Below are 15,201 nucleotides of genomic sequence, written 5' to 3' on the forward strand. Positions count from 1 at the left end.
GCACGGTCTCAGTGCCTGGAGACCAGTAAATCCCACTTCACCCAGAGCCCTGTAAAAAGGGATGGGGAAGGAATCAGCATGTGGGCTCCTGCCGCCGTACCCGCAATGGGTACCTCAACCTTACAAACACCTCCGACATACAGTGGGGTGAGAAGGGAGCATGCTGGGAGCCCTGTATGGGCCCTCTTTTCTTCCATCCGACATAGTCAGCAGCTGCTGCTGACTAAAAACAATGGAGCTATGCGTGCGTGTCTGACCTCCTGCGCACAAAGCTAAAACTGAGGAATCCGTACTCCTACGGGAGGGTGTATAGCCAGAAGGGGAGGGGCCTTACACTTTTAAGTGTAGTTCTTTGTGCGGCCTCCAGAGGCAGTAGCTATACACCCACTGTCTGGGTCTCCCAATTAGGAGCGAAAAAGAAAAATCTGTTTGGCGGGCTGGAAGAGAATTCTATCCTGTAGCCGTGGCAGATGATATCCCGCACCCACTGATCGGAGACGTGTTGAAACCACGCGTCGCCAAAGTGGGAGAGCCTGCCACCGACCAAGGACGTTGCTAGCGCAGACAGATAGTCAAGAGGAGGCTGCCTTAGTGGCAGCAGCTCCTGCGGTCTTCTGAGGACGCGGCTTCGTGCGCCAGTTGGGTTTTTGGTCCTTGGCTGAGTTAGTGGACGAGGCGGAGGGCTTAGAGGATGACCAGTTGGAGGAACGAAAGGAACGAAACCTCGACTGGTTCCTACCCTGGGCAGGTTTCCTGGTTTTAGTTTGTGGCATGGAAGTACTCTTCCCGCCAGTAGCCTCCTTAATAATTTCATCCAGTTGTTCGCCGAATAGCCTGGATCCAGCAAAAGGGAGCCCAGCAAGGTACTTCTTTGAAGAAGCATCTGCCTTCCACTCTCGAAGCCACAAGGTCCTGCGGATAGCGAGTGAATTAGCCGAGGCCACCGCCGTGCGGTGAGAAGCCTCCAGCATGGCAGACATGGCGTAGGATGAAAAAGCCGAAGCTTGGGAAGTTAAGGCAACCATTTCGGGCATAGATTCCCTGGTGAGGGAATGCATCTCCTCCAGAGAAGCAGAGATGGCTTTGAGAGCCCACACTGCCGCAAAAGATGGGGAGAACGAGGCCCCAGCCGCCTCATATACAGATTTGGCCAGAAGGTCAACCTGGCGGTCAGTGGAATCCTTAAGAGAGGTGCCGTCAGCCACTGATACAACAGTCCGGGCTGAGAGTCTAGACACCGGGGGGGGGGGGGTCTACCTTTGGTGAATGAGCCCACTCCTTGACCACCTCAGGTGGAAAGGGAAAACGGTCATCAGAACCACGCTTTGGGAAGCGTTTGTCAGGACAGGCCCTGGGCTTGGTCACAGTGGCCTGAAAACTGGAGTGGTTAAAGAACACACTCCTTGTCCTCTTAGGCAAGGTAAACTGGTGCTTTTCTGCCAGAGAGGGTTGCTCCTCTGATACTGGCGGATTGAGGTCCAGTACCGAATTAATGGACGCAATCAAATCACTAACATCTGCGTCACTTTCGGACAGATCAATGGGGCACATGGAGGTACTGTCCGAGCCCCCAGTAAAGGCATCCCCCTCGTCCTGCAAGTCAGCTCTTGAATCAGAGCCACGGGACGAGGAAGGGGAGGGAGCCCTGCGTCTCCTCTTAGGAGGACGGGGTCTGGGACCAGATGAAGAATCCTCTGTGAGCTCCGCTGAGAGAGCCCTAGCAGCAGAGGCGCCCTGAGAAGGGGGCTGATGCATGGTCAGCAAAGTCCGGGACAGCTGTCCCATGGAGTCGGCAAAAGACTGGGAGATTGACCTAGAGAAGGATTCTACCCAAGCCGGGGGTTCAGCCACCGGAGCCGGAGCAGCCGGAGGGACCACTGTGGGTGCGATTCCAGGCTGAGGCATTGTCAGGTTAGAGCAGGCATCACAATGTGGATATGTGCTCGGTTCAGGCAGTATGAGCTTACATTCAGTGCATATTGAATACAGCCTTGCTCCTAGTGTGAGACATGCTGCTTAAGTGGGGGCTCTGAGCCAGAATGACCCCCAGAGAGTATATAAGCAGGTCCACAACCGGAGGTTGTGGCTTACCAGACCGTTTGTGTGCCCTCCAGATCCCACAGCCCGGACCCCCAGACAGACTAGCAGGGATGCTGCAGCCGGCGCCGATCGCTGAGAGAACGCTGATAAAATGGCGCCGGAGCGAGGAGAGGGGGCGGGGCCTACTCAGAGCGGGATCTGGAGGGCCAAGGAGATTTACAGGGGAGGGGACATGTTCTCAGAGAGGAGTGTCCCTCCCCTGTGCCGAACGGCCGATGGGCGGAGCCGCACTGTCCCTCTGCATGATTGACATGCAAGGGCAGTGAAATCGAAACTAGGCCTCAGGCGAAGCCAGGGCCTAAATTTAAGCAATGCGGCCGACGCGCAGGCACCATCGGCGCGGTTCTCAGGTGACAACCAGAGAACCGGCCGGAAATGTCAGCATAGTTACACAGCACACTCTCCCCAACAATAAACATACAAGGGACCCCCGGAATAAACGTCTCAGATACTTAGCTTGTGAGACGCAGGGTTGCAAGTCCCTGGGGATGAGTGCTCCGTCCAGCAGGATCCTGAAGGGGCTGCGGATGGAGACCGGCCTCCTGCAAAGCAGGGAGAACCGTGCTGGCTCCCACTTCAAGCCAGAGCCCGAGGGATGGTGAAGGAGCGCGGCATTGTAAGGCTCCAGCCTTGTAATCAACCTTAACAGCACCGCCGACACAGTGGGGTGAGAAGGGACATGCCGTGAGTCCAGGTTTGGACCCGCTTTTCTTCAAAAACTTTCCAAAATGAAAAATTCGATGAGAATGCATGTGTGGATGTATGTCCTCCTGAACACAAAGCAATGAACTGGCTAGATTTGGTTATCCAGGGGGTGTATATGCTCAGAGGGAGGAGCTACACTTTTTAGTGTAGTACTTTGTGTGTCCTCCGGAGGCAGAAGCTATAGACCCAATGTCTGGGTCTCCCATAGGAACGATAAAGATGAAGGGAATTTTGTTACTTACCGTAAATTCCTTTTCTTCTAGCTCTTATTGGGAGACCCAGACGATTGGGGTATAGCTACTGCCCTCTGGAGGCCACACAAAGCACTACATTAAAAGTGCAAGGCCCCTCCCCCTCTGGCTATACCCCCCCGTGGTATCACGGGTTCTCCAGTTTTAGTGCCAAAGCAAGAAGGAGGAAGCCAATAACTGGTTTAAACAAATTAACTCCGAATAACATCGGAGAACTGAAAAACCGTTCAACATGAACAACATGTGTACCCGCAAACAACAAAAAAACATCCCGAAGGACAACAGGGCGGGTGCTGGGTCTCCCAATAAGAGCTAGAAGAAAAGGAATTTACGGTAAGTAACAAAATTCCCTTCTTCTTCAGCGCTCTATTGGGAGACCCAGACGATTGGGACGTCCAAAAGCTGTCCCTGGGTGGGTAAAGAAATACCTCATGTTAGAGCTGCAAAACAGCCCTCCCCTACGGGGGTGTCACTGCCGCCTGCAGGACTCTTCTACCTAAGCTGGCATCCGCCGAAGCATAGGTATGCACCTGATAATGCTTGGTGAAAGTGTGCAGACTGGACCAGGTAGCTGCCTGGCACACCTGTTGAGCCGAAGCCTGGTGACGTAATGCCCAGGACGCACCCACGGCTCTGGTTGAGTGGGCTTTTAGCCCTGAAGGAACCGGAAGCCCCGCAGAACGGTAGGCCTCTAGAATTGGTTCTTTGATCCATCGAGCCAGGGTGGCTTTAGAAACCTGCAACCCCTTGCGCGGACCAGCGACAAGGACAAAAAGTGCATCGGCACGGCGCATGGGCGCCGTGCGGGAAATGTAGATTCTGAGTGCTCTCACCAGATCTAGCAAACGTAAGTCCTTTTCATACCGGTGAACCGGATGAGGACAAAACGAAGGCAAGGATATATCCTGATTAAGATGAAAAGAGGATACGACCTTAGGGAGAAACTCCGGAATAGGGCGCAGCACTACCTTGTCCTGGTGGAACACCAGGAAGGGAGCCTTGGATGACAGAGCTGCCAGCTCAGACACTCGCCGAAGCGATGTGATCGCAACAAGAAACGCCACTTTCTGTGACAGCCGAGAAAAGGAAACTTCCTTCAGAGGCTCGAAGGGCGGCTTCTGGAGAGCAACTAGTACCCTGTTCAGATCCCATGGATCTAACGGCCGCTTGTACGGGGGCACAATATGACAGACCCCCTGCAGGAACGTGCGCACCTTAGAAAGACGTGCTAGACGCTTCTGAAAAAACACGGATAGTGCCGAAACTTGCCCTTTAAGGGAGCTGAGCGACAAGCCCTTTTCTAACCCCGATTGCAGGAAGGAAAGAAACTTGGGCAATGCAAATGGCCAGGGAGACACTCCCTGAGCAGAGCACCAGGATAAGAAAATCTTCCACGTTCTGTGGTAGATCTTAGCCGAATTCGACTTTCTAGCTTGTCTCATTGTGGCAACGACTCCTTGAGATAATCCTGCAGATGCTAGGATCCAGGACTCAATGGCCACACAGTCAGGTTCAGGGCCGCAGAATTCTGATGGAAAAACGGCCCTTGGGACAGTAAGTCTGGTCGGTCTGGCAGTGACCACGGTCGACCGATCGTGAGATGCCACAGATCCGGATACCACGACCTCCTCGGCCAGTCTGGAGCGACGAGTATGATGCGGCTGCACTCGGATCTGATCTTGCGTAGCACTCTGGGCAAGAGCGCCAGAGGCGGAAACACGTATGGGAGCTGAAACTGCGACCAATCTTGAACCAAGGCGTCTGCCGCCAGAGCTCTTTGATCGCGCGACCTCGCCATGAATGCCGGGACCTTGTTGTTGTGCCGGGATGCCATTAGGTCGACGTCCGGCACTCCCCAGCGGCGACAGATTTCCTGAAACACGTCCGGGTGAAGGGACCATTCCCCTGCGTCCATGCCCTGGCGACTGAGGAAGTCTGCTTCCCAGTTTTCTACGCCTGGGATGTGAACCGCGGATATGGTGGATGCTCTGTCCTCCACCCACATTAGAATGCGCCGGACTTCTTGGAAGGCTTGCCGACTGCGCGTCCCTCCTTGGTGGTTGATGTATGCCACCGCTGTGGAGTTGTCCGATTGGATTCGGATCTGCTTTCCTTCCAGCCACTGTTGGAAGGCCAGTAGAGCAAGATACACTGCTCTGATCTCCAGAACATTGATCTGAAGGGTGGACTCCTGCGGAGTCCACGTCCCCTGAGCCCTGTGGTGGAGAAATACTGCTCCCCACCCTGACAGACTCGCATCTGTCGTGACTACTGCCCAGGATGGGGGCAGGAAGGATCTTCCCTGAGACAATGAGGTGGGAAGGAGCCACCATTGTAGGGAGTCCTTGGCCGTCTGGGAAAGCGAGACTTTCCTGTCCAGGGACGTTGACTTCCCGTCCCATTGGCGGAGAATGTCCCATTGAAGTGGGCGCAGATGAAACTGCGCAAAGGGAACTGCTTCCATGGCTGCCACCATCTTCCCTAGGAAATGCATGAGGCGCCGCAAGGGATGCAACTGGCCCTGCAGAAGAGATTGCACCCCTGTCTGTAGTGACCGCTGCTTGTTCAGCGGAAGCTTCACTATCGCTGCTAGAGTATGAAACTCCATGCCAAGATACGTTAGTGATTGAGTCGGTGATAGGATCGACTTTGGAAAGTTGATGATCCATCCGAAAGACTGTAGGGTCTCCAGCGTAGCATTCAGGCTGTGCTGACATGCCTCTTGAGAGGGAGCTTTGACCAATAAATCGTCTAGGTAAGGGATCACCGAGTGTCCCTGAGAGTGCAAGACTGCTACCACCGCCGCCATGACCTTGGTGAAGACCCGTGGGGCTGTTGCCAGACCAAATGGCAGAGCTACGAACTGAAAATGGTCGTCTCCTATCACAAAACGTAGAAAACGTTGATGTTCTGTAGCAATTGGCACGTGGAGATAAGCATCTTTGATGTCTATTGAGGCAAGGAAGTCTCCTCTGGACATTGAGGCAATGACAGAACGCAGGGTTTCCATCCGGAACTTCCTGGCGTGCACATGTTTGTTGAGCCGTTTTAGGTCCAGAACAGGACGGAACGAGCCGTCCTTTTTTGGAACCACAAAGAGATTGGAGTAAAACCCTTGCCCTTGTTCCTGAGGAGGGACTGGGATCACCACTCCTTCCGCTCTTAGGGAGCCCACCGCCTGCAGCAGAGCATCTGCTCGGTCTGGATGTGGGGAGGTTCTGAAGAACCGAGCTGGAGGACGAGAATTGAACTCGATTCTGTACCCGCGAGACAAAATGTCCGTCACCCACCGGTCTTTGACCTGTGACATCCAAATGCCGGAAAAGCGGGAGAGCCTGCCCCCGACCGGCGATGCGGAGGGAGGGGGCCGGAAGTCATGAGGTAGCCGCTTTGGAAGCGGTACCTCCATTTGCTTTCTTGGGGCGCGTGTGAGCCCGCCACGAATCTGAGTTTCTTTGCGTCCTCTGAGTCCCTTTGGACGAGGTAAATGGTGTCTTGCCCGAACCTCGAAAGGACTGAAACCTCTGCTGCCACTTTTTCTGCTGAGGTTTGGTTGTTCTGGGTTGTGGTAAAGAGGAGTCTTTACCCTTAGACTGCTTAATGATATCAGCCAATGGCTCGCCAAACAGTCTATCTCTAGATAAAGGCAAACTGGTTAAACATTTTTTGGAACCAGCATCTGCTTTCCAGTCCTTTAACCACAAGGCTCTGCGCAAAACTACCGAATTGGCGGACGCCATTGAGGTGCGACTGGTAGATTCTAGGACCGCATTGATAGCGTAAGACGCAAACGCCGACATCTGCGTGGTAAGGTGCGCCACTTGCGGCACTGCTGGATGCATGATAGCATCCACTTTTGCTAAGCCAGCTGAAATAGCCTGGAGTGCCCATACGGCTGCGAATGCCGGAGCAAACGACGCGCCGATAGCTTCATAGACAGATTTTAACCAAAGGTCCATCTGTCTGTCATTGGCATCTTTAAGTGAAGCGCCATCCTCCACTGCAACTATGGACCTAGCTGCGAGTTTGGAAATCGGGGGGTCTACCTTTGGACACTGTGTCCAGCGCTTGACCACCTCAGGGGGGAAAGGGAAACGCGTATCTTTAGATCGTTTAGAGAAACGCCTTTCTGGGTGAGCGTCGTGCTTCTGGATTGATTCTCTGAAGTCAGCGTGATCCAACAAAGCACTCAATTTACGCTTGGGATAAAGGAAACGAAACTTCTCCTGCTCCGCAGCCGCCTCTTCTGCTGAAGGGGCTGGGGGAGAAATATCCAACAGCCTATTGATGGCTGAGATAAGGTCGTTTACCATGGCATCCCCATCAGGGGTATCCAGGTTGAGAGGGGTTCCAGGAATGGATTCCTGATCACTCTCATCAGACACATCACAGGGAGACTGATTGCGCTGAGACCCTGAGCAGTGTGATGACGTCGAGGGTCTTTCCCAGCGAGCTCGCTTAGGGTGGCTGGGGCTATCATCTGAGTCATAATCCTCGGCCTGTGAAGCCGGGGACCCCCCTGTGGGCTGGATTAATTCCAAGTGAGGGGGACCTGAGGACAGAGGCCTCGCCGTGCCCAAAGACTGAGCCCCATGCATAGATTGCAAGGTTTCAAGGATTTTTGCCATAGAGACAGACATATTATCAGCAAAAACTGCAAAGTCTGTCCCTGTCACCGGGGCAGGACTTACAGGCGTCTCAGCCTGGGTCACTCTCCCTCCTGACTCCGGCTGGCGAAGCAGCACCGGGTCGGAGCATTGCACACAATGGGGGTCATCGGAGCCTGCTGGTAGATTAGCCCCACATGCAGCACCCGCAGTATACACAGCCCTAGCCTTGGCAGCCTTGCGTTTTGAGGATGGCATGTTGTTGCTTCCACAGAGTGATCTGGGAGATGCAGCCAGAAGCGACCTCACAGTGCAAGAAATACAATATCTCTATATCCTACACAGTACACCGATACACCGTGAGGCACTAGAGGGACCAGCACAGAAAAATCGCTTACCGCCCGCTTAAAAAGCGGGTGTGTGGTCGCCAGATAGCCCCTAGTCCAGGTCTCCCAGAGCCTTGCGTCCTTCCTCCAGCCAGACTGCATGTAATGGCTGCCGGCGTCCTGAGAGAGAAGGGGGGCGGGCCCTGGGCGTTCCTGGCTAAGAGCGGGAAGCCTGCTTCCCTCTGTGCCTAGTGTGAGGGCTGGAGCATGTAAATCAGGCTCCAGCCCTCGTCGCTGCTAGCGAACAGCGTCTCTCCCCTACCCTGAATGACAGGGTGGGGGCGGGAACGAATCGGAGCTGCCGGCGTCCTAGGCCCAAAAAGCCGGGGACTCAATTTATAACCGCCGCCGCCGTAAAAGCGCGGACGGCGGATCCCCGGCGCACCACAAGTCACAGCAGCGCCGCCCGGTCCAGAGGGGGTCGGCGCTGCGTTCCCATACACAAACAATCCCCCAGTAATCTGTAGGGACACTAACTCCAACGTTGCGGTCCCCGGCGCACTACAACACCCAGCCAGCCCGGAGTGTGTCTGTGCCTGCCGGGGACACAGAGTACCTGTATGATGCAGGGCCTGTCCCTGATCGTACTCCTGCTCCGTCTCCATCAGGTTCTAATGGGTCTGTGGATGGAGCCCGGCGTCAGAGCTGAGAGGCCGGCAGGATCCCACTTCCACAGAGCCCTACCAGGGGATGTGGAAGGAAAACAGCATGTCAGGCTCCAGCCCTGTACCAGCAATAGGTACCTCAACCTTACAACACCATCCAGGGGTGAGAAGGGAGCATGCTGGGGACACTATATGTGTCCTCTTTTCTTCCATCCGAAATAGTCAGCAGCTACTGCTGACTAAAATCTGTGGAGCTATGCATGGAATGTCTGACCTCCTTCGCACACAAAGCTAAAACTGGAGAACCCGTGATACCACGGGGGGGGTATAGCCAGAGGGGGAGGGGCCTTGCACTTTTAATGTAGTGCTTTGTGTGGCCTCCAGAGGGCAGTAGCTATACCCCAATCGTCTGGGTCTCCCAATAGAGCGCTGAAGAAAAAGGAATTAACTGGTGAGCTTGGGAACTCAAAAAGGCCTGGGCGTCCACGGATGACAACAGTGGTGGATGATCGCCGCATACTTTCTTTGGTGAAGAAGAACCCGCTCACAACATCAACTGAAGTCCAGAACACTCTCAGTGAAGTAGGCGTATCTGTCTCTAAGTCAACAGTAAAGAGAAGACTCCATGAAAGTAAATACAAAGGGTTCACATCTAGATGCAAACCATTCATCAATTCCAAAAATAGACAGGCCAGAGTTAAATTTGCTGAAAAACACCTCATGAAGCCAGCTCAGTTCTGGAAAAGTATTCTATGGACAGATGAGACCAAGATCAACCTGTACCAGAATGATGGGAAGAAAAAAAAGTTTGGAGAAGAAAGGGAACGGCACATGATCCAAGGCACACCACATCCTCTGTAAAACATGGTGGAGGCAACGTGATGGCATGGGCATGCATGGCTTTCAATGGCACTGGGTCACTTGTGTTTATTGATGACATAACAGCAGACAAGAGTAGCCGGATGAATTCTGAAGTGTACCGGGATATACTTTCAGCCCAGATTCAGCCAAATGCCGCAAAGTTGATCGGACGGCGCGTCATAGTACAGATGGACAATGACCCCAAGCATACAGCCAAAGCTACCCAGGAGTTCATGAGTGCAAAAAAGTGGAAGATTCTGCAATGGCCAAGTCAATCACCAGATCTTAACCCAATTGAGCATGCATTTCACTTGCTCAAATCCAGACTTAAGACGGTGTGATACCAATGTGATATGACTGAAGATTGTGTGATTAGATAGGAATCATAATCATAAGATAGGAGTGATCCCAGATATTATTTGATCCATCAATAATTCAGTATCAAAGAGATGTCCTTTGGATGGCCAATATGATGACCAGGGAATACATGTCACACAGGTTTTTGAAGCAGTTTCAAGATAAATGAGGAAGTAATGTTTACAGTTCCACTTACCGGAAACTTGTGGTTGGCTTAAAGACAGGTTTAAGGAAGCTTGCATATGAAATTTACGGCTCATTGCAATATTTCACTAACACTATGGTCAAACTGTGGTCGGCCAGTTGTCAACTGGCAGGATGTGCAGGAAATGTGCAGGAAGCTGCCGGTGCCACAGCAGTTTGTGGTCAAGTTACATGAACATGACTCAGCTGTCACATGCTGGTGATCATTTAAACACAACCTACAAAGTTTTCCTATAAAAATTACACCGGACTCGCTTAATGTAGGGAAACCTTCCAGGACATTGAAGTGTACGCACTGTTCCTGTGATGCAAGATGCCATGTTGATTCCTTATCATTAACTCGAGTTCCCTCCGATGTGAAAGGATTGCTACAACAAACGGTAATGTTGATGCATATTTCTGTTATTGTATAAGATTCTATGACTATTCTAAATGCCTATGTACCATTAACTATTCATGTGCTATTAAAATAAATAGTATCTTGCTATAAAGAATATTAGTATTCATGCCTGATTAGGATATCAGTGAGCGCTTCGTAAGTACGGGCTTTCAGCCCCTTTTTAGTAGAATTTAGCAAGACAGACGGAAAGACCCACAAACAAGCAAGACCTGAAGGCTGCGGCTGTAAAGGCCTGGCAAAGCATTAAGGAGGAAACCCAGCGTTTGGTGATGTCCATGGGTTCCAGACTTAAGGCAGTGATTGCCTCCAAAGGATTCGTAACAAAATATTGAAAATAAAAATATTTTGTTTGGGTTTGGTTTATTTGTCCAATTACTTTTGACCTCCTAAAATGTGGAGTGTTTGTTAAGAAATGTGTACAATTCCTACAATTTCTATCAGATATTTTTGTTCAAACCTTCAAATTAAACGTTACAATCTGCAATTCTGTTGTAGAGGTTTCATTTCAAATCCAATGTGGTGGCATGCAGAGCCCAACTCGCAAAAATTGTGTCACTGTCCAAATATTTCTGGATCTAACTGATATATATATATATATATATATTTTACACACACACACACACACACACACACACACACACATATACATACATGCATATATACATATATATACATACATACACACTAGCTGTACTAACCGGGCATTGCCCAGGATAGAAACTGTCTCTCTCCCCGTCTGTCTCATTCTGTCTCTCTGTCCATCTCACCGACATCTTATTACTTCACACATAAGCTTCTTATACTAACAGTTTATTTTGTTCCTATAGCAACCACTGACAGTTGCTATTAAAAGCCTGCAGCTCCCAGCTCCATTCAGTTTAATGGCTGCAGGATTTTTGTAGAGTAACTGGAAAGCACGGGGTTACATTTTCCCGCCCAAACATAGTCTATGACGTTCCCAAAGTCACATGGAGTGTCTGTGCAAAATTTTGTGATTGTACATGCGACGGTGCGGATTCCTTTAACGGACGGACACACACACACACACACACACACACACACACACACACACACACACACACACACAGAGCTTTATAAGATATAAATCTCCCACCTGACAAGGCCCCGCGCTCCTCGGTGTCGCTGTCACTGTCCACAGGGTCGGTCATCTTCTCGAGTGCCGCCAGAGACTGGCCGTAGTGAGTGAGCTCCTCCTCCTCATTCAGGTTATACACCGTTTTCTTCTCCGCATGTCTCTAAAAAGTAGGAGAAAACAATCAAAAATTAAAATGTTTCAGCCAAGAAAACATTGACCAATAAGCAAATAGTTTTGTTCTTGCATTTCCCTACCCGATGACGACGGTTTGTTGTAGCCGTACGACAATTTTAGGCAACATGCCCATTTATAAATTAAAAGTGGGTTGATATGTAGTGAAAACTCCACTTGAAGTAGGGAAATATCCAGCACCAAGCTCCAGAGGAAGCAGAGCCAAGTTTGCCATGTGACCAGAAGTTTATATGGATATAAGACAATAAGTAAAGTCCTGATTGGCTACAGAGCAGAAACGTTTAGATGTGGACGCCCACAGCTACCGCCGCCCCAGGCGTGGGCTGCAGCTCCTTACCTTCCGCTCCAGGGCGAATCTCTTCACCATCTTCTCCTCCGGAGTCAGTTTGGTGTCATATTCTCCAAACCGTTTGTCGCTGAACACGTTGGTCTTTCCTCTTCGCTGATATTCTTTAAGAAGAGTATCCTTACGCTGAAAATAACATAAAAAAGTAAATGTTATGAAGTCGGCTCCAATCGATCCAGACGGGTCCCCTTCAGAATAATCCATCATTAGCGCCAAGATTTTATCTTACCATTTTGTTAATATAAAGGGGGATGTCTGGAATCTCAAAGATACAGGAACAGGACTTCATAATGTCCCCGTCCCTTACCAATCAGGAGTAATATCTGTCATTTTTATTTTTAAATTAAATTTTGATTAAATCCCCACCCCACTCCTGATTAGACCATCAGTGAGCTGCAAGACCCAATAATTTACCAGGATAGCGCTTTGATTAACCCTTTTTTTTCAGGTCCTTTTGTGATCCGCAGCAAGGCCAGAATCTGTTTTTTTTCCTAAATAACAATCCCAGTGGGTTCCTCCTCCTTTTTTATTTTATCTACTCACCCTACAACAGCTTTAACATAATGACACAAAATATAACTTAGCACAGTTTTTGGCGTCCATCTGACATTCTAATTTTTTTTTATTCTCTTTTTGGTGGGAATAGTGAACAAAAAAAAAAAAAAAAAAAAGATTGACATTCTTGATGATTATTATTTTTTTTTTCTTAGACATTATTGCATGTCTCTTTTACATTGGTAATTCTTGGAACATGAAGAAGACAACAATTTCACAATTTTTACTTTATTGCTCTCGGACTTTAAACCTGAGATTACTTGTACAATATGCTGAAATACTGTAGTACTACAGTTTATGAGCGAGCACTACCATGCTCGGGTGCTCAGTACTTGTAACTAGTGATGAGTGAGCACTACCATGCTCGGGTGCTCTGTACTGGTAACTAGTGATGAGCGGGCACTACCATGCTCGGGTGCTCAGTACTCGTAACTAGTGATGAGTGGGCACTACCATGCTCAGGTGCTCAGTACTGGTAACTAGTGATGAGCGAGCACTACCATGCTCGGGTGCTCAGTACTGGTAACTAGTGATGAGCGGGCACTACCATGCTCGGGTGCTCATTACACGTAACTAGTGATGAGCGAGCACTATCATGCTCGGGTGCTCAGTACTAGTAACTAGTGATGAACGGGCACTATCATGCTCGGGTGCTCAGTACTCGTAACTAGTGATGAACGGGCACTATCATGCTCGGGTGCTCAGTACTCGTAACTAGTGATGAACGGGCACTATCATGCTCGGGTGCTCAGTACTCGTAACTAGTGATGAACGGGCACTATCATGCTCGGGTGCTCAGTACTCGTAACTAGTGATGAGCGAGCACTACCATGCTCGGGTGCTCAGTACTCGTAACTAGTGATGAGCGAGCACTACCATGCTCGGGTGCTCAGTACTCGTAACTAGTGATGAGTGGGCACTACCATGCTCAGTACTCGTAACTAGTGATGAGTGGGCACTACCGTGCTCGGATGCTTGGTGCTCGTAACTAGTGATGAGTGGGTACTACCACATTCAGTACCTGCTGTAGCGATGCGTAAGTTACAACTTAATGTAAGTCTACGAGAGCCTCGTATTGAATCTCATGGACTTCCATTAAGCAAGAGCTGAATACACAGTCTTCCCTTTCTATGATGGCCGCTCTGGTGAATTTTAAGCTAGTTGTGACATGCTGGAGTGATCCGGAAGTCACAACTCATTGTAAGCCTATGAGAGCTTCAAATTAGTCCTCATAGACTTGCATTGAGAAAGTGTCACCGTTACCCTCTGACTTCCGGTCAGTCAGAAGTTGAGGCCAAAAGATGGCAGCGCGGAACCAGAGTGGCACCAGCAAGAGCTGAAGACAATAGGTGGAGAGTACAATACTATGTGCAGGGACCTTACACTCCAACCCTGAAAAATAATAATAAAAAAAAAAAACAACACAGGAGTGGTCCTTTAAGAAATGTTCCCGGCTTTATTTTTCTGGTCAGCTTTGATGTGGTCTGTGCTCATAAATCAGCTGAGCTCAGAAAAGGACACAGGAGTTACAATCTCTGCAAGATCTAGAATGAGCTCAATGACCGACTCTCAGTTAACTCAGCAATAAACAGTGCAGCACACAGAGGCTATAGAAGGCAAATGATGCAAAGTTTGTAATGAAACTCAATTGCAAAAATGATATTTTTTAGCCCAAACTATGTGCATGTAAGTAAACATATAACTAACAGTGGTAGTAACAACTAAAAGTGGACAACCCCTTTAAGCCATAACATCCAATCAAAAGCATTCTCAGATCATTGCTGAGACTTGTAGTCCTACACAAAGGAGCTGGTCTCATTACCTTCTGCAGGGCTTTAGACTTGGACACCCCGGGCAGCCCCACATCGTGCTTGGTCTTCCTACCCAGGACAGTGAATTTCTGCTTATTGATCTTCACTTCGAACGGGTTATCCCGGACCTCGCTGCGGGCTTTAGTGACCCGTGCAGCGGCTCCTGCTGGCGGCTGCCTCCCCTTCTTATTCTTACTCTTCCCCATAACGGCAGTGACAGCTTCGCAAGAAAAATCCCTGTAAACACGTGTGCTCCCGGGACCGGAAGTGGCTGAATGAAGCGAACGTCGCACACTACTGACGTCACATCTACTTCCGTGTTCGGCGTTTGCCTACTGCCTGGCCAGTGGCCAGCTCATGCTGACGAATCACTGGTCAGCTTTCATTTCTAATTCCTCTCTTAGAAAATGAAAGCTGCGCAGTGATTGGTTGCTGTGATCAATATGGGCAGTCTTCTTTTCTGGATATCTGTACACATTCTGTATTTGCTGCTGATTTCCACAATGTCACAAACGGATTTCAGCACAGATTTGTTGCTGATTTTATCCAGTGCAAAAATAGAGATCTGCAATTAAAAAAAATCTAGAAAAACTTGAAAAATCAGCACTGCATGTATATAAAATAATTGCTGATTGTAAATTAGATAAAAATATTTCTGCTACACACAAATGTGCATGAAAAATCTGCCATAGGCGTATATAAATAAAGATATATATATATATATA

The 15,201-nt window shown here is 49.7% G+C and overlaps 1 protein-coding gene across 1 annotated transcript in view; it reads right to left on the reverse strand.

Annotated features, from left to right (window-relative positions):
• The window catches only part of NOP14 (NOP14 nucleolar protein), a 123,494-nt gene extending 108,749 nt beyond the window's left edge, over positions 1–14,745 (reverse strand). The window contains exons 1-3 of the mRNA XM_075346834.1: positions 14,488–14,745; positions 12,102–12,236; positions 11,591–11,732 (exon numbers count right to left, since the gene is read on the reverse strand). Coding sequence (XP_075202949.1) covers positions 11,591–11,732; positions 12,102–12,236; positions 14,488–14,682 — 472 coding nt within the window. The 5' untranslated portion in view covers positions 14,683–14,745. The remainder of the gene's footprint in view (positions 1–11,590; positions 11,733–12,101; positions 12,237–14,487) is intronic.
• Positions 14,746–15,201: the final 456 nt, after the last annotated feature.

Source organism: Anomaloglossus baeobatrachus, chromosome 1 (assembly GCF_048569485.1).
Source record: "Anomaloglossus baeobatrachus isolate aAnoBae1 chromosome 1, aAnoBae1.hap1, whole genome shotgun sequence".
Lineage (NCBI taxonomy): Eukaryota > Metazoa > Chordata > Amphibia > Anura > Aromobatidae > Anomaloglossus > Anomaloglossus baeobatrachus.